The following is a 20,497-nucleotide window of genomic DNA, read 5'->3' on the forward strand; positions in this document are numbered from 1 at the left end:
AAACTTCATCCCAGATGCAAGGTCATCAAACCCGCTTTCTGTCAGATTCATCTGAATCATTCTCTCTTTCCCAATCGATGCCGCTCAGTCAGTCGCATTCATTGTGAGAGACAAACTCAGTGATCCTCACTCCCTGCCAAAGACAAACTCTGTAAAGCAACCATGTCCTGCTAGATAAACCCCAGCAAGCTCCATTTTTCTGTTAGATACAGGCTCTGACAGGCCTATAGGGCCTATAGGGCAAATCAGACTGTGTCCGATGGGCTGGTCTGACAGGTCAGTGTGTGAGCTGATGATTTGGCTGTTTAGGGGTCTATTTTAGGATTTGCTGAGCCAGTTTTTACTGTTGATTTCTCAAATATTAAAACAAACATTGCCTGAAGCAAGCTCAAATGCATGCTGTCTTCCGTACTCCGCAAAACACTTATTATTTACAAGTTCAAAACTGCCCCAACTTCCAAACATGGTTCCCTCTTTTAGCTAATTCACTAAGGGGGACCACTTTTATTTTGGTGCCAGGGCCTGTTTTCTGTCCCAGTCCGATCCTGCTTAGTTACAAACTCACCTTTGCTGATAAATGCAGTTTAACAACCACTACTTAAAAATGAACCTTCCTGTTCCATGTCTGCTAATCATATATGCATTCCTGCCATCAGACCTTCCAAGCTAGGTGAAAGGTCTTTTAGCTTTCTTACTTCTAAAGCCTGGAATGCTCCGCCTAGGTTCCATTCAATTGTTTACCTTTTTTTCGTTAACAACTGAAAACGTAAAATTTATTTAGAGCCCTTATTGAGAGTGGGCCGGTAATTGATGTGATATTTATCACAAGCGAATCCATTAATATCAGACTTAGATGAGTCAGAACTTATCAGGTTCGTAGCACACCAAATCCCACATGCCCGGTATTTTCAAATGATCCCCCCACCATAAATTTCGGCAGGTTTGACCTGTGGATATCTTTACGGAGAATGCTATTTTTATGGCAATACTCATAATTTCGAGATGTAATATCCACCAGTACGGGAATAGCAGTTACGGACCACAGCGTGTAGATTTGAAGTTGCAGTACTTTATTTACAGAAATAAAATTCAAAAGCAACCATTCTATTGTTAGCAAGTACCCAGCATGACACGTTTCGACAGCATTTCCACGGTCTTGATCACAAGATACATATATTTATATCATAGAAGATCCTTTCCAGAGAGTAAGGTAAGGAAGGAGACACTTCGGTTTTGAATGCTTCAAATGTGTTTATTCGGCAGAGAATCAAGACGCGTTTCGACCTCACACGGGGTCTTGGTTGCATGACCTTGTAACACAGCTGTGGTCTTTTAAACCCGTCTGACATGACGGACTGTGCATAGACATAGAAAAAAGTGCAAAATTGCTTTTTCACAATTGTAAAAATAAAGTGCAATCATTTAATCTGTTTTGTTATTTTACATTTTTACAATTTTAAATAATATAAAATAAAATAAGATGTGTCTCATGTAGCTTAGCAATTGCCTTGTATTGCACAATGGTATTTTGTTTGTTAAACGTATAGTATGTAACTTTTAGATACATTCTTTTTAATTGATCATAATAGATTGCATGATCAATTGTGTTGCTACTAATCATCCTAGTACATTTCGATTTCATTTAGATTATTACATTTCGGTCATGTGTGCAAAAAACAAGAAAACGGTGTGCCAAAATATAATAAAGGTGATTTATACAAAGTATTATGTACAAGAATTCAGACAGGCAAGGCAGGTAGTATGTATGTGTGTATATATATATATATGTATGTATGTGTATATATTTATATATATATATTCACTTAAAAAACCATAGGTTTCACACATGTTATAGTTAGCTGGGCATTTCACTCGTGAAAAACCAATGAAATTCCCCCGTTATAGTTAGGTCAGATAACTATAACTCGCACGCCCGCAATCCAGTGCTCATGACGTCACATATTACATCACTCATGACATGGTCAGTGGCATTACTCATGACATCACCGATGACATCATCCTTGTGATAGAGTGGCGGTCGCGCGAGTTATAGTTATCTGACCTAACTATAACGGGGGAATTTCATTGGTTTTTCACGAGTGAAATGCCCAGCTAACTATAACATGTGTGAAACCTATGGTTTTTTAAGGGAATTTGCAAGGTTTTTTAAATGCTAATTCCTAACTATAACGTGTGTGAAACCTATGGTTTTTTCAGTGAATTTGTACGGTTTTTTAAATGCTAATTTATGTATTTATTTATTTTTTTAAAGTTTTTTCACCGTGCGCGTACCGTGCGCGCGCGGTGCGCTTTGCGCACCGTGCGCCCACGTTACGAAGTTCGCGGAATTTTTCCGTTTCTACCGTGCGCGTACGCTACGCGCACTACGCGATTTTTCGTAAAAAAATTTAAATACATTTTTGCCCTTGGGGGTCCTTCTGGGACCCCCTGACCAAGGCTAGGGGGTCAGGAACTGTCCAGCCTGCCCCCTTTTCACGTTATCCACCTTTGTTTTTCACCCCCTCAGACTGCGAGAGACAAAATGGCAGCCGACACTTCCTGGTTTCGACCGATTCGAATGTTTACTAAGATCTAACAACCAATCAGAATCGCGCTCGCGCACGGCAGCGTGCGCGTACGGTAAGCTTACGGTACGCGCTCGGAGCGCGCCTATAGATATATATATTGATTTAAATGCTATTTTCTCAGGAAATACTGAACAGATTTACACCAGACCTGCAAAATGCACATCCCTGACCTGAGGACTACCTCTCTGCCAAATTTCAAGTAATTCTGTTCATCCGTTCGGGCTGCAGCTTGGACTAAAGGTCCTATGGAAAAATGCATGGGGAAAACGCGTTTTGGGACCCCCCCTTTTTCTCAGCCCCCGCTTGACGAATCCCCCCGAGACTTTCAGGGAAGGAGCGGAGCGCCCCACCTATTTTGAAAATTTCGCGAGGATTCGTCAATCGGCGCCAAAGTTATTCAAAATAGAATGTTGCGGATTACCTATGGAAACACGGTCCTAACTATAACTATCTACTGGCGACTGCCAGTAGATAATATATATATATATATATGTATCTCAGCAACTTGCGATATTCACCCGCTTACGCGCGGAAATCACCAGCGTAGACCGACTGTATTGAGCATTATTTTATTTTCTCTATGTGAAGACGCGTTTTGGCCGTCCAAGCAGCCTTGATCACCTGATCATACGTCAAGAGTTTACTCATTTTTAAAGTGCAAGTGCAGCATATCCATTGACAGTCATGGAAGACATACTATTATTTGTACAAATACATTTCAACATAGTTTATACATTTTAAGAATACATTTGCCAATATATATTGCAAATCTACGAACTACGAAATAATATATATATATATATATATATATATATATATATATATATATATATATATATATATATATATATATATATGTATATATATATATATTACCTACTGGCGGTCGCCAGTAGGTAGTTATAGTTAGGACCCTGTTTCCATAGGAAAACCGCAACATTCTATTTGGAATAACTTTGGCGCCGGTCGACGAATCCTCGCGAAATTTTCAAACGTAATGGGGCGCTACGCTCCACTCCTACCCTGAAAGTCTCGGGGGGATTCGTCAAGCGGGGGCTGAGAAAAAAGGGGGGTCCCAAAACGCGTTTTTCCCATGCATTTTTCCATAGGACCTTTAGACACAGCTACAGCCCGAACGGCTGAACAGAGTTACTTGAAATTTGGCAGAGAGGTAGTCTACAGGTCAAGGAAGTGCCTTTTGTAGGTCTGGTGTAAATCTGTTCAGTAGTTCCTGAGAAAATAGCATTTAAATCAATATATATATCTGTGGCAGCTTACGGTGCGCTTACCGTGCGCTTACGGTAAGCTTACCGTACGCGTACGGTGCCGTGCGCGAGCACGATTCTGATTGGCTGTTAGATCTTAGTAAACATTCGAATCGGTCGAAACCAGGAAGCGGCGGCCGCCATTTTCTCTCTCGCACTCTGAGGGGGGGAGGAAAAACAAAGGTGGAAAACATTTAAAGGGGCTGGTTAGACAGCTCCTAACCACCTAGCCTTGATTAAGGTGTCCCAAAAGAACCCCCAAGGCAAAAAATTCAATTTTAAATTTTTTCCAAAAAACGGCGATTACGCTTACCGTACGCGTACGGTAAAAATTAATTATAAAAAAAAAAAAATCCACATTTTCCCCCACCCCGTGTGCAAATGGTGCCTGTGGTGCACCATTTGTGCATGGCTTAATAGTTAAAATAAACAGTTAATATTTAACATTTCACAACGAAGCGCATAATATGTCCTCCGTGTGCGGACGGTGCGCGAAGCGCATCGTGCGTACATGGCCCATCCAGCGTAACGTGGGCACGCGGTGCGCGTAGCGCACCGCGTGCCCACCGTGCGTGCACGGCACTAACTGCGTAAAGTGGGCGTGCGGTGCGCGAAGCGCACCGCGTGCTCCCTGTGCGCGCACGGAACGAACTGCGTTAAGTGGGCGCGCACGCCACGAACGGCGTAAAGTAACTTAGCATTTAAAAAACCATACAAATTCACTGAAAAAACCATAGGTTTCACACACGTTATAGTTAGGAATTAGCATTTAAAAAACCTTGCAAATTCAATGAAAAAACGATAGGTTTCACACATGTTATAGTTAGCTGGACATTTTACTCATAAAAAACCAATGAAATTCCCCCGTTATAGTTAGTGCAGGCAACTATAACTCACGCGACCGCAATCCTCTGCTGATAACATATGTGTCTTTATGAAAAAAAAATATTTGTAATATATGTATAGCTAAAATTTAATGGAAGAAGGCATGGGCAAATAAGTGTCTAAATACAGTATTAGCATCAGCAGAGGATTGCGGTCGCGTGAGTTATAGTTGCCTGCACTAACTATAACGGGGGAATTTCATTGGTTTTTTATGAGTAAAATGTCCAGCTAACTATAACATGTGTGAAACCTATGGTTTTTTCATTGAATATATTCACTGAAAAAACCATAGGTTTCACACATGTTATAGTTAGCTGGACATTTCACTCGTGAAAAACCATTGAAATTCCCCCGTTATAGTTAGTGCAGGCAACTATAACTCACGCGACCGCAATCCTCTGCTGATGCTAATACTGTATTTAGACACTTATTTGCCCATGTCTTCTTCCATTAAATTTTAGCTATACATATATTACAAATATTTTTTTTTCATAAAGACACATATGTCATCAGCAGAGGATAGCGGTCGCGTGAGTTATAGTTGCCTGCACTAACTATAACGGGGGAATTTCAATGGTTTTTCACGAGTGAAATGTCCAGCTAACTATAACATGTGTGAAACCTATGGTTTTTTCAGTGAATTTGCAAGGTTTTTTAAATGCTAATTCCTAACTATAACGTGTGTGAAACCTATGGTTTTTTTAGTGAATATATATATATATATATATATATATATAATCACAAAACTGTTCCAGCCCCGCAAAACAAGAATGAGCGGGGATCTGCTGGCGAGGACCTCTTAAAGAACATACGTTTAGGAATGGATCAAGAACACATCAAATTGAAGTGCAAGGTGCATATTTATTGGAAAGCACATCAAAATCCAAAGGTTAATCGGACATAGTGCCCGCCACTAAAATATATATATCAACAGGAGTTACCGGATGTACCAGATTTTAATGGCCAACAAGTAACAAAAGCCAAGTTGTTTTGCCCTTTAGTCATTCTTTTAGCACTTCTTTCTGTAGTATCTCCGGCGGCTCCTCCATTGGAGCAGAGGAGCATTGCCCCGCTTAATATCCCCCTAAAACCCCAAAGATGAAAAATAAAATGATAATTTATTACACTTTTATTTTTCAGCCCCTTGTCCCGCACAGAGCGTCAGGACAGTGGTGGGATGCTGCTGCTCTTAGTGCCAGGACACATTTACAGGTAGCGTGCGCCCTAGAAATAGTCAAATCAACCAATCTGTGAATCGGTCAATATCCCTGAGGTCGTCCCCTTCTCCCCTTGCAGCGCCTCTGTACTCTTGTCATTTGCGCCTCCACTGCCTTGCCTCCTCATATGAGGTAAAGTGTGCCTAACCCATGCCTGTCTTTCTGTAGTACCCCCAGAACGGGACTCAACGGTGGCGGTGATTGTGGGTGCCTCAGTGGGCGGCTCCCTGGCTGTGGTGATCCTCATTCTTGTCATCGTGAAATGTGTCCGGCGGAAACAGCAGCAGAAACTCAACACGGAGGACCCTAAAACAGATGAGGAGGGAAAGACAGACGGAGAAGGGAACCCCGAAGAATGCTCTAAGTAAGACCCTCTGTTCAGAACACAGCAACCCTACACAGAACATATCTTCTCAAGACAGGGCACCTCCTCACACCTCCTCCTTTCCCAGAACACATCACCTCTGGAGAGATAAAAATTCCTCCCCTATCCAGAACAAACCACACGTGCCCAGAACAAACCTCCCCTGGACAGTATAACTGTCTACAGCTTCCTCCTGGCCTGTACACGTTGCCCTCTCCATATCCCAGCATGAAACACATATTCATAGCTTAGAACACATCTTTCCTGCCTAGAACAGGGACACTCAGCCTGGCCCAGAACACCTCTCAAAACGTCTTCCCTGCACAGAATGCCTGTCCACACCTATCCCCTGAGCAGAACTGATGTATGTTAATTAATGGAAAAATGAGAAATCACATTGAAGGAAACCAAATCACGGAAAGCCAATTTTAAGGAAAGGAAATTTTAGGGAAATACAAATAAATTGAAATTTTAATAAAAAATTTTAAAGGAAAAATAATTGTAAGGAAACATCCTAAAATCACATCCTTGGGTGAATATTAGGGGTAGTGAGGGGTTTTTGGGTTGAGAGATTGGTGGAGTTTATTGGTGGTAAGGGTGTTTTAGGGTTCACAGATGAGTATGAGTGGAGAGAAAGGGTGGTGAGTGTTTTTTAGGGTTCAGGGATGGATGGCGTGTGTGGGTGTTGTTTTTTTAAGTTTTCCGGTTGTGTGGAGTTTAGGGCTGGTAAGTATTTTTAAGGGACCAAGCATGGGTGGAATGTAGGGTGGTAAGGGGTTTTTAGGGTTCACAGATGAGTAGAGTTTAGATGTGGTGAGTGGTTTGTAGGGTTCAGGGATGGATGGCGTGTGTGGGTGGTTTTTTTATGTTTTATAGATGGGTGGAATTTAGGGCTGGTATTTTTAAAGTTCAGTGATGGGTAGTTTTTTGGGGTGATGAACGTTATTTAGTGTTGGGGAATGGATGAAGTTTAGGGTGGTGGGGGTTTTAAGGGTTCAGGTATGGGTGAAGTTTATACGTTTAAAGGGTTTTTAGGGTCATGAAAGGGTGGTTTGCAGGGGTGATGAGGGTTTTTTACGGTTCAGGGAGGAGTGGAATTTAGGGGTGGTGAGGGATTTTCAGGATCAGGGATAGGTGGGGTTTAGGTGTAGAAAGGGTTTTTTAGGGTTCAGGAATGGGTGGATTTTCATAGCAGTGAGAGAGTTTTAGATTAAGAGATGGGTAGCGTTTTGAGTGGAAAGGGCTTTAAGGAGTCAGGGATAGGTGAAGTGGTGGGCTAAGCGATGGGTGAAATTTTTACTTGGGGACACATTTTAGGGGGCAGAGATGGATGGTTGTTGTGGTGGTTAGAGCCTAGAGCAATTTAAAGCATCTAAAGTAGTTGTTTGACAATATAAAATATATAAATCTGAAATAATGTCCCTTAATATAAAGTATTGAAATAAATACCTTGAAATGTTTCTGAAAGTAAGACATGCAACCATTTCATTTACACCTGAAAACATAGGTATGCAGAAGCCAATTTTGAAAACAAAATACTTTCTACAAATTTGTTTCTATGAAGTGTTAAATTCCATTCATCCTGAACATTTTAAATAAACCATTAGATGGAATGGTTTCTAAATAATGGTATTCCATTAAATCGTTTTTCTATGAAATCACATACAACCACATAGAATGCCTCTCTGCAGCTGTATCTTTCAGAGAACCCCTGTCTACAGCTCTGTCATGCACAGAACCCCTGTCTACAGCTATTTAATGTGGGGAACACATAACCCATCTCAATACATCTCCCCTGTACAGAATAATTCTCTATGCTTCTTCCATGCACAGAACAACTCCCCAAGCACAAAACGACTGTATGTGATTTTGAAGAAAAACTATTTTAAAGAAACATTTACCCTCAATTTGTTTGGGCGGTCCAGGCAGAAAAATCTAGTGACAATCACCAAGTGGTGGATGACCGCAGGTCAGTGTTTTCCACAGGCAGAAGCAGTTGGACTCCTCTGACTGACACCTTGAAGTTCCTCCACCTCTCAATGGTGTGGGAGAATCACAACGTTGGCTTGTCGGGTGATCAGCCAATTCATGTTAGTTTACACCCTCAGCCAACCTCTGAATGTGGACCATGAACAACAACAACAGCAGCAGAGACAAGGGAACCTCTGAAGAGATAGAAAGCACAGTTCATTCCCCCATTCAAAGGACTCTCCAGGTCACCGATTCAGCAACTACCTCCTCATATTAAACTCAGATATAGGATAACTTCTCCAGCACAGCAGTCCTCATTCTCCATACCATGCCTAGCAGCACAATCCCTCACCAGGTTTCTAAAGCGTCTGTAGCCATTTAGTGCAGCATGGGATTCACAACCACCCCATATGAAGGAGTGAACCACCACAGCTGACAAAGGTTAGGCAGAGGATCATAAGTAGGGCTCCTGGTTTTATGGTATTTTGTTTTTGCCACTTCCGTCTGTATTTATCCATATTTATTTTTTGCTCATTTTATCTGTATTTATCCATGTTTATTTTGGGATTGTGTGGAACAATTTAGCTGAAATAAGTATATTTCCATATTTAAGCTATAAATATGCACTCGTGCTTGAATGTCTGCCAGGTTTCAGTGCTGTGAACACTCGCAGAAGATAAATCAGTGCACTTACATGAAAATATACTAATTTCAGTATCAACCTTGTGCATATCTACTGCTGTTAAAGCCTCTAATGAAATTCCTTTTTTTTATCCCCCTTATCTATCAATCCACGCATCTATTGGCCTGGCAGTCATGGCAGACATTATTTAGAATTACTCAAAAAGCAACCCAATGTCCGTTTTTATCCACATTTTAAAATAAATATAAACAAGAAAATTAATGTTTTCTGTATGCATGCATCTGTAAAAAACAGTAAAAACTGAAACAGGGAGCCTTAAGCATAAGGCCTGTAACCCCACTGGTATATATATGCAGGCCAGAGGCCCCCCAAGACCTGCGTCAAGCCCACATGGTTTTTGCCAGTAAGTTCAAACTAGCACCTAGGCCTCTGTATCCCCCGAGCCTTCATAAATTGCAACCAGAGGAAGAATCCAACACTCCATATGCACCACATCCACTCAACTGGGATGCTGTTAAAAGAAACGCTCTCACCCCACGAAGACACCCAATGTAGACATACCCATGTCACTGTGGATTCAGACAATGTACTTGTGGTTGTGGGTTTGCCAGCAAATGATGGGTGTCTTCACATGGTTGATGTCTGCACCGCAGCCCTTAAGATGTTGAGTGAATGTGGTTAATCATCTCTCTCCCTACACGTTCAGTGCCCTCTATCTCTACACTCTGTCCATGCTTGTCTCTCGCTGCATTTTGCCCAATGTCTTGTGCCCATAAAGTCTGCCAAGCCTTCTGTTCCCAATACACTACAGGCCATCCAATAACCTGTACTCCTTTTTCACTGAATTTGTTTGCTACTGCCTTTTGATCTCTTTCTCTTTGACCCTTCTCCAGGCGACAATAGTCAAAGCAAGAATTCAAGAAGCGAGGAGGTGTCGTACGTCAAGACCTAATGGATGTGTGCAGAAACAGAGAATTTCTGCCGCTTATTTGGAGGACGGACTGTTCGCTTGTCAGCTGGTGCTGCCGTCATGATGTCATTGTGTCTTCTTCATCCCACAGGATATAGTTTCATTTGTACATTTTATTTAGTATGCACGATTTTTCACATGCCTTGGTCCTTGCAGTCTTTGCGGGGGCTCCATATGTAGTGTTTAGAGGTTAGTAATGAAATCCCGGTACCGGGACACCGCTGTACATTGTTGACATGGTGCCTTCTAAGGGCCTCCAATGGATATTATGTGAGGGGTCTCAGCAATGCCTTCAGAGCATTTGTGTACAAATGAGATCAATACAACCTCCTTCCATTCACCCTCAAGTTCCAGGTCTCACCTCTTCAGTTAGGGCGACGCCTTCGCCTGACAGTGGCCTAGGGGAGAAGATGTCTGCGATGTCTGTGCTGCTAGCAGTGGCGGAGCTTGGCTGGGGTGCGTGCACTCTCTGGAGCACATCCGTCCACAGCACCATGGAAGGATATGAGAAGCTGTCCCATCCTGGGTGGTAGTATGATGGATTGTGTGATCTCTAGCCATCAATTGCAGCATTGTCTGACATTTAAAGAGCTGATCCTGCCTCGCTTGCCTTCTGGGAAGGAGCCCAGGATTGCCTGACCTCTAGAAAGCCATGTTAGGTGCCTGATCTCTTTTGAGGCAACCTAAGAGTGTATCAGCTCTGGAGTGTTGCATTTGTGTCTTTTCTCTAGGAGCCAATCCTGGATTAATTATCCATCAATAATCTGACCTCTATATAGTCAATTTCAGTTTTAAAGACCACTAGGGAAAGAGACTACAACTGTATGTGCTCTAGCAGGCTTGTCAACCTCTAGAGCATTGCCTGACTTCTAGGAATTGAGCGCAAGATTTTCCATCCTCTAGGAAGCCAGTAATGGTTGTCTACCTTTAGGGAACCAGAGCATCATTGCCTGATCTCTAGGAAGCCAGTGTAGAATCCATTGACCCTTGCTGTTTTCTCCCAAAATCTGATTTGTGCAAATCTCTTGCCCAGTTGAGTCTTCCACTGGTGGGAGTTGGGGAGCTCGGACTCAAGTCTTCGTAAACCATGGTCCTAGCGGGGGACTGCTGGTAAACATCACAGGCCCAGCGGAGAATATTTTTAATGCTTTTATATAGTGCATCAATGGCCTTGACTCTAAGCACATCCATTGAGCTTCTCAAAATAGGAGACATTGGGCATTAATGTGAATGCTCGAAAAAGCAAGCAGTTTTTCAGAGGTAGAACCCATCGTGTACTTCATGCCATCGTACCTAGAATCCTTCATGCTTACTCTCGAAGACCCAAACTAGATGGAGAGCGAGTTTGCATTTCTTGCACTTTTTTCCATTCCTTTTTGTTTCTGATCATTTGTATGTGTTGAAATTGCCATCTGTGCCACACTCTTAGGGTGAGCTGATGTGACCTTTGAAGCTGACATGTGCTTCACTTTGATAGAATAGAATTTCATGATACATAGCAAAAGTTTCAGCCTGACCTAAAGAAACCAAATCATTCCCTCGGTTCACTGGAGTTTTTAAAGTAAAGGACAGTTTGCGTCCCCCCATTAGTATTGAGGTGAAACCTGCTGTCTGTCCTTGACCTTCAAACAAGGCTCTTTGTTGGATCACCACAACTGTTTTCTATTTTGTATGCATATTTTTGTTTTTTAAAAATGGACGTTTTATACTTTTTCATAATCCCTCTACAGAGGAGCCGAATGGAAGGTTCAGATTTGTGTCCAATGGCAGCCAGGTTGAAGGGTTAGGACAGGGGGCAGGATCAGAGACTGAACCAACACATAGTTCAGGCCCTAGGGTGAAGCCCAGGAGGTGTGTACAGAGGTCAGGTTTAGAGGTCGGGAAAGAAGTTGTGCTGAAAGAAGTTGTGCTGTGACTTTGGAGCTGAAAGTGGGGTCAGGCTCAGCTCAGGGGTAAGCTTTAGGTATTGAGCGAAGGAGTTGTCTTGATTGCGGAACTCAGGCTTAAGTGTCGGGCCTAGCGGTGTAGCCTATGGGTCTTGTCCAGAGATCGGGCCTATTATTCAGGAGCAAGGGCTGGGTCTCGTTGTTGGGCTCATCTTCAGAGAGGTAGTCCAAAATACAGAGATTGGGGGCCTGGCCCAGAGGCAGGCACTGAGATCTTTATTATGGGGTAGTACTCGGGGCACGGACACAGTGGTCGCGTCCTTGTCTCGGGCCTAGGGATAGAGGCTTAAGAGGCGAAAATCCTTCTTGTGTCAGTTCAGCATGCTCTGACATCCCTAGAAACAATGCATCATTGGTCTGAGCCTAGATCAAATGCACGTGCCAGCTCACAGACACTTCAAAAGATGTAAAAAATATTTTCAATGCAATAGGTCTCGCATTTACGAGAGTTTGAGCCATTGACATTGTAAATGACAATAGCTTAAATTCTCGCAAATGCGAGACCTATTGAATTGCAATTTTTGGGGGGTTTACAAGCACCCCATCCCGCGCTTTCACGTTAATAGTAGCAGCTGCCCTTTAGACAAGCCGCGTCTAAAGTAAGGGGCATGGCCGCCATTAAAGTGAACGAGTGGTATGTGGCTCTTTTACCAAAAAAAGCATTTGGTTGTCAAGTTGATAAACAAATGCTTTTTTTGTAATAGCTTCCCATGCCCCAGTTTCACTTTAATAACGGCTGCAGACCTTTCTTTTGACATGGCTCATCCAAAGAAAGGGGCGTGGCCTCTTAACGTGAAAGTGCAGCATGGGGCTCGTGAAAACAACAACAAAAACAAGGAATGCGCATACGCTGTATGTAAACAGGATATGCGTGTACGCAACCATGGCAACATGTAAGCTCTTAGAGACTGGTTGACCTGAGTTTGGAACAACTGGAAAACGTTTTTTGCCCCTGGTGATCTAAGGTGTACTGTTGGGAAATGTTTGTTTGTTTGTGCAGTGTGGGTGGGGGGAATGGAGTGTATTTAAAATTTATAGCATGACGCTCCGATTAAAAAAAAAGAACAAAGGCACATGAAGGCCATAGATTGGGGAGGGAGGGGGTAACAAAGGAGGAAGCGTCCAACCAGATTTACATGCAGGGAGCGTGTTTAAAAGAAATGCAAATGCGAAGAAGCAGCCGCCATTACTGTAGCAAGCGTCCAATGCATGCTGTGTACATTAATTAGGTAAATATTTCTCGGAACTCCTAATGAAAGCTCCTCAGTAAAGACACATGTTAAAGGGCCAGTCCTCATGGGAGGTAACAACAGAAGACAGGGAGGTACTAAGGAGGGGCTAATAAGCTTATTAACAAATCAGAAGCCAACATTTACAAAGAACAATGACACAAGCCAATGAAAAATATGGGCGGAGAGTGGGTGGAGCTTCAAGTCCATACCTCAATTCAGCATGTCTCGAAGAGACAGCGCAACCGCAGCCTAGGCGAGCACTAAAAAGGCTTTTATTTTGAGGAGGATAATGTGTCAATTTGTGCTGCACAAAGGGTAGGGAAAGCATAAATAAACAAATGACAGCCCGAGACCTCTCATTACTGAGGGCTCCGTGTTAGGAGGGTCTGCATGTGCAGGAAACAGGAAAGAGGGATTCCAGTTTCCAGATCATGGGCAATGGCAATTCAGGGACGAAATCACACTTAGTATGTCCTCTCATATTGTCAAGAAACAATACTTTTTATATAAAGATGGGGTTTCGGGCGGGCACACATGCTCAGGGCTACTACTGCCATTTTGTATCCTACGGTATTTCCCATTTAGGAGCCGTTTAGCTGTTTTATGAATGTCCTAGGTATTTTAATGCTTTTATGTATAAAAATTACAGTCCACGAGCTGCTGCCTTATTTGCCAAAGGAGGTTTGGGCAGGAAACGCTGAGTCGAATAGGTACAAGAGGATTTGGTTGCACATTAATTGCCTGTAGGACACCATCGCTCAAGAACTCTTTTTCTGAGACAGCACCCACTCAGAGTCTGTGGTGAACTTTACTACTGCCTTTTTATCGAAATCGGCCTCTGAGAGGGAAAACTGGGTGCAAGGTTTGGACACATTTGCAGCTGAGTGACACGTGACATTCAGTGCTCCGGCCCTATCGCAAGTGAGGCCTTCTTACTATTAAGCAGTGGCAACAGAATGTCTTCACCAGCTCTACCTCCAAAGTGTGCCCCACAACCACCCTCGGCTGTGTCCTACCAGCGTTTGGCCCAATCCCTTCAGTTCCAACCAATAAATTAGAAACTCACCACCACCCCTGTTTGCATCGTAGTGTTGTAGACACCCACCTCACCAGTTCTGCCCCTCCGTGCCAATGCTCAGCAGTACTACATACCACCGGTACATAAGGACGGCTTGGGTGGCATTCAATAGTCATTTTCTAATGTATATTGAATTAATAAACAACTGTTGTTGTGCTCATCTCTAAATTGGACAGAACAGCGCCACCATGTGGCAGACTGTTACAAGCCCCGTGGCTATCAATCAAGTGCTGATGCCGACCACAGAAACCACCTGCTCACATTAAGCACTGCCACCCCTCACTGTTCAGCCTTCAGGGTTAGCCACCTCCCACTCAGCGCTGTACAGCTTTGGCAGGCCCCACCCCATTCTATGCCAAGAGCTACTTTCTGCACACTCTTTACGTACAACCAGTGCTTCCAATGGACATACATACGTGCTGCTACTCACTTTCCAGAGTCCCTGAGAGTACCTACCCATTTAAAATACTGCATGCAACTATCTACAAACAAGCATTTACAATGCAACGGTCTCTGCATTGTTAAAGTTAGAGCTATTGGCATTGCTCATGACATTATTTTTGTTTATGTTTTTGTTTTTAAAACATTTAAAGAAACGGCATTGTTATTTACAATGTCAATAGCTGTTTGTTAGTTGTTTGTTCTTGGAAGTGTGTACTATAATTACACAGTGAAGGGTATTAAGCAACACAGTGTAAGTATAATATACCACACAATCTATAATGCACAATACGAGAAATGTTCTACATTTACAACATAATACACAATGCAGCACAATACTAATGCACTATAAATGGAAGGTACTACACGGTTAAATACATGTTTAATCTAATATAATACACACTAATATACCAAACGCGTCATGAACGGCCCCCTATAATCTACTTTGCACAAAATATTCTGTGGCACACTACATCAACAAATGAACAACTTGAGGTGATGTATTTTGCAACGGACAGCACAATGTATTGTAATGTACTTGGAAATACACATACGGCATAATGTTCTAAACTGTATTTGCTAAAGAATATACAATGTAGTGCACTAAACTTGCAGCACGCGACCATGTAATATACTATGATTTCAATGTACAATACTATGTAGTTATATTTGTGATGTACAACGTCATGTAATACACCCTAGACATGGGGTGTTGGGGGAGGGGGGGAGGGGTTGGGGGCATCTGCCCAGTCTGGGCACGGACAATTCTAATTTGCACCTGGTGGGCGCTGTAGGAAATGACACATGTGAGCTTAAACGGTGGAATGGAATGGTGCACCGACTAGTTGGAAGAAGCCAGGACTGAAATCAAGCACACCGCATCACCTGACCCCCCCCTGCACCCTCACCTTCCCCCCCCATCATTTAGTGACGCCCCACGGTGTCACTCACCTCCTTCAAGTTCTCCATCCCAAGGTCTCCTTCCGGGTCACCGCCCCTCTTCTGCCCCCAGGGGTCAGTTCAGGGGCCTGTAGCAGGGCGCACACAGGGGGGCAGTGCCACAGGGCACCCAGCGGGCATCAGTTCTCTCAGGGCTGTAGAGGGCACCTCTTTTCTTGCCATACACAAGCGAGGCTTTCCATCCCTGGGGTGCACTTGGGTAGGGGGGGGGCGGTCAAGGTGACACTCTTTCACAATGGCACGTGTCAGCAGAAGCCAGAGGTGAGAGCGGACGCGCTGCTGCCGGACATAGCCCCAGCCCTTCCAATGTGCAGAGGTGAGCCAAGATGTTTATGGCCGACTCCAGGCCCCCTTTAGCGCTCCACGTAAAGTGCTTCGTTCAGAGATAACCCGCACTCATGCTCCAGGGGGGGCACATCCGGCGGCACAAACCACAAGAAGTGACCTTGCTTTAAATATTCTCCTTTTGGATCCAGGGAACGGGAAAGCGCGCGATGTGTGCAAGATCACACGCCTGGGCGGCGCTGAGACTCCCATTTACACGAATCCTGTAAGATAGTGAGACGATGGTGGTCGTGTGACAAGGGGTCAGCTGTGATACACAGGGGGAGGAGAGGAGACATAGGGGGTGGAGGGAAGACACAGGGGTCAGCGGTGAGACACAGGGGGTGGAGGAGAGACAAGGGGGGTGGAGGAGAGACACGGGGGCTGGTGGTGAGACACGGGGGCTGGTGGTGAGACACGGGGGCTGGTGGGGAGACACGGGGAGTGGAGGGGAAACACGGGGAGTGGAGGGGAAACACGGGGAGTGGAGGGGAAACACGGGGAGTGGAGGGGAAACACGGGGGTCAGCAGTGAGAAACAGGGGGTGAGCGGTGAGACGGGGGTGGTGGGGAGATACAGGGTTTTTTTTTTTTGAATTTCAAAAACCTTTATTTTGCCATCAAAGTGTACACTGCTATTTAGCCAACAACCCGGAGGCAGGCAGCTTGTGTTCGTAGCGCCACGCCGTCAGCGCGAATCTATGACATACACTGTTGAATTTATATGAATGGAGCATTATGCGAGTCAAAAATAAGAACAAACAACAATCTTGCCAGGTAGCAACATGAGTGTGCAGCATACAGCTCGCCAGTCGGTGTCATACAGAAAAAGAGACATTGCAAACGTCATTTTGACCATACCTGGATAGGGACCATACCCCAATAAACATAGTCCAGGAGCCCACAAGACCATCGTTCCCAGCAGCGGCACCGAGATAGAGCAGCCCCGGAAGTAAATCCGGGTCGCCAACAAGGCCCTGCTAGTGTTATAAGCGTCGTCGCCGCGGCCAACTAGCAGCGAGGCGCCGCGCCCCCCCACCGCCATCTCCACTGTCATGTCATTCACTCAGGCCACCCGCCTCCGATTCCCTCTGCTGATGGTCACGTGCCCAACACACAAACGGATCCCAGATGTCCCTGGGCCGAGATGCAGCCGGCATCAACTCCCAGAACGTAGCGGGCTGCGTGCTTCCATATGTTACATCCGCCAACCAACCCTTCACCGTGGGCACCCCCCGCCGGCCCCAATGGATAGCCACCCGCCTCTTGGCAAACAATAAAAGCAAAGCATGTAGCTTCTGCGACGGTGGCGGAGTGGCTCTGACATAGCCCAGCAGCCCAATCAGGCGGGAGGGGACGTCCTCTCGGCCCACAATCTGATTGATCAATAGAAAAACTTGAGACCAATAGTTTGGGGCAGGACCACGCAATATGCAGAAAGGAAGCAGCGGCAGAACCGCACCGTCAACAGTCATCCGTCTCCCTGAGGCCCATCCTTTTCAGGCTGATGGGTGTCCTGTAAAATCGATGCAAATATTTAAAATGTATGAGGCGCAAATTATAGTTCGGCGAAAGCTCGGCAAGCTGCCCGCAACAGAACTCCCACTGTTCCTCCGATACCTCAGGGTGGAGCTCCCCGTTCCAATGCAGCAGAGCTTTCGGCGCCTCCGCCGGATCCACGTCCTGCATATGGCGATATATACGAGTGACCAGTTTACGGGGAGACGGGGAACCCACCACCGCCTCCAAAGCCGGGAAGACTGGCGGCTCGGCGGGGAACTCCCGCGACAGCGCCCGGCATGCCGCCCGAAGTTTGTGGTACAAAAATAACTCAGAAAAAGGCACCGTATCCCCGTCCCCGGGCGACGGGGGAGGCATGAACTTGCCATCAGGGAAGAGATCAGCAAGTGTACGAAGACGCAGCCTCTCAGCAAGATGTCCTGCTATCCCATCCGCAGCACAGGGCAGCAGCGGGTTCTGCAGCAGAGGGAGCGAGGGGGCATATAGCAACGGAACCTGTGCTCTCCGACGCAGCTCCTCCCACACCCATCTCAGCAGTCCCGCTGTGTCGACGTCCGCCCCTGGGGGGCGAGCTCCGGCGCAGACTGCTACACCCAGTGGAAGGGGCACCACCACATCTCGCTCCACTGCCACGTGGGGCTGAAAAGGAGTAGGGTGGGTCCAGAAATGCAGGAACTGTGCCTGAGCACAGAGAGCGTACAGCTTCATATCCGGGGCCCCCAGTCCTCCTCGTCGCAGGAGCTGTGTCAGTGTTTCCCACGCCACCCTGGCTTGCCCGCCCGCCCATACTAGCTCCACCAGGGAGGAGCGTAAAGCGGCAAAGAAGTGTGCTGTAAGTGGTACAGGTATATTAGCAAACAAATAAAGGAATTTGGGCAGCACTATCATTTTTGTTAACGCAATTCGCCCAGTCAGCGACAGGGGCAGAGAAGCCCATAATTTCACCTTCGCTCTGAGCCACATCATTGCCCTACCAAAGTTGAGATTCCAGATCTCCTGAGTGTTACGGCTAATCCAAATCCCCAAATATTTGACCTCCTCCGCCTCCCAGCGCAGGGGGTATTCAGAGGTCACCTCCGTGGTGCTGTCCGTGAGGGGAAAGAGCACCGACTTAGACCAATTTATAGAAATGCCAGCAAGGCCCTCAAAGCGGACAAATTCTCGCAAAAGGGGATCAAGATTGTCTGCGGGATTGGTAAGATAAAGGGTCACATCGTCCGCATATAACGAGATCAGAAGGCCTCTAGAGCTGAAACCTATGCCTCTCGCCGTGTGGTGTTGCCAGATCCGGGCTGCCAGCGGCTCCATAGCTATAGCGAAAAGCAGCGGGGAGAGAGGGCACCCCTGTCTAGTCCCTCGCGATATAGTGAACGGGTCAGACACCAGGCCATTCACCCGCACTCTGGCGGTGGGCAGGGTGTATAGCAATCGAATTTTCCTAAGCAGCAGCGCGCTGAACCCCATCCTCTCCAATATGCGGAATAAATAGGGCCATTCAAGGGTGTCAAAGGCCTTCGTGGCGTCCAAGAACACCACCGCAGCCTTTACCTCAGGATGGAGGTAGTGCAGTACAGCAAATATCGTGCGTAAATTGTGGGAGGTCGCTCTCCCCGGTATAAACCCCGATTGATCCGGAAGGGCAATCAGCGGCAGCATTGGCTGCACTCGGTTTGCGAGTAGCTTAGCCAGGATCTTGACATCCACATTAATCAAAGACAGGGGCCGGTACAAGTTTAGATCATCCGCGGGTTTATCCGGCTTCAGCAAAGTAATGATCAACGCTTCACGCATGGTAGCCGGCAACACTCCTGTTCCTAAGGCCTCCTCATACACTGCCAGCAGCCTGGGCGACAGCTCATCAACATACGCCTTATAGAAGGCCGTCGTAAGGCCATCTGGTCCCGGCGCCTTTTCAGGCGGCAAGCTCCGGATGACCTGCGCTACATCTCCAGCATCTATCGGGAGGTCCATATACTCTCTGTGTTTATTATTGAACCACGCCAGTGCAATGGAGTCCAGAAAGGACGGGAGCCCCTCCGGACACGCAGCTTGGGTGGTAGTATATAATCTGGAGTAGAACTCGGAGAATGCACCTACAATCTCCCCCTTAGTATGAAGCAGTTCGCCCGTGGCTGTGCGCAGCTCATGGATATATGTCGCGGGACGCGTCGGTCTGGTCATACTAGCCAATACCTTCCCTGGTCTCCCATCTTCGCCATATCGCCGAGCCTCCGCGTATTTCCCTAGAAATTTAACTTCCCGCATCGCCTCCTCGTCGTACTCCAATAATTTGGTTTTCAGCGACCCAGCCACCTCTGAGCTGCCGCCCTCAAAGAAATTGCGCTCGAGCTGTTTTATATCGGCTTCCAGCGTGGCCAGGGTGCCCCGTATAGCCTTCAGCACGCCTGCCTGACGGGCTATGCACTGGCCTCTTATGACGACCTTGAAGGCCTCCCACAGATTCGCCGCCGTGCTCACCGACCCCACATTGCGCTCAAAATATTCGGTGACATCCGTACGTATCTCTTCCTTGAAGGCCTCATCCAGTAATGCGTGAGGTGGGGGCCGCCACGAGAACGCCGGGAAAGAGTCGCCCGGGAGCAGCAGCTTTAGCATGCAGGGCGCATGATCGGATAGCGAGCGGGGCATGTGCTCTACCTGCGACGTCCACAGCGCGACGTCCCGCGACACCAGCCAGAAGTCCAATCGGGACCACGCTCCCCCATGGGCCGATATACAGGTGCCCTCCCGCAGCCCTCCATGCCGACCACGCCACACATCCACCAACGCGCCATCCGCCATAATTTCACGCAGCGCGGAGCTCGCCATCGGATTCAGTGTGCGCGCCACCCCTTGTCTATCCGCTCTGTCATCAATCACGGCTTTAAAATCACCCCCCCAGATAATTGTGTCACAATCAGTGTTCTTCACCTGCCCCCAGAGCTTGTGGACGAACCCACGGCAGTCCACGTTAGGCCCGTACACAGCTACGAATACCACCGGCACACCACACACAACACCCTGAACTAAAACATATCTACCCTCTGGGTCACTTTGAACTGAGCCCTCCCGCCAGTCCAACCCTCGACGGAT

The 20,497-nt window shown here is 46.2% G+C and overlaps 1 protein-coding gene across 2 annotated transcripts in view; it reads left to right on the forward strand.

Annotated features, from left to right (window-relative positions):
• Positions 1 to 15,208, forward strand: part of SCN2B (sodium voltage-gated channel beta subunit 2) — a 136,525-nt gene extending 121,317 nt beyond the window's left edge. Inside the window, exons 4-5 of one of the 2 annotated variants that reach the window (XM_085647418.1) lie at positions 6,124 to 6,319; positions 9,827 to 15,208. In XM_085647418.1, coding sequence (XP_085503544.1) covers positions 6,124 to 6,319; positions 9,827 to 9,836 — 206 coding nt within the window. In that variant the 3' untranslated portion in view covers positions 9,837 to 15,208. Of the gene's footprint in view, positions 1 to 6,123; positions 6,324 to 9,826 lie in introns of those variants that run through there. The other variant, XM_085647417.1, reaches the window with a different exon arrangement.
• The last annotated feature ends 5,289 nt before the right edge of the window (positions 15,209 to 20,497 follow it).

Source organism: Triturus cristatus, chromosome 3_2 (genome assembly GCF_964204655.1).
Source record: "Triturus cristatus chromosome 3_2, aTriCri1.1, whole genome shotgun sequence".
Classification (NCBI taxonomy): Eukaryota; Metazoa; Chordata; class Amphibia; order Caudata; family Salamandridae; genus Triturus; species Triturus cristatus.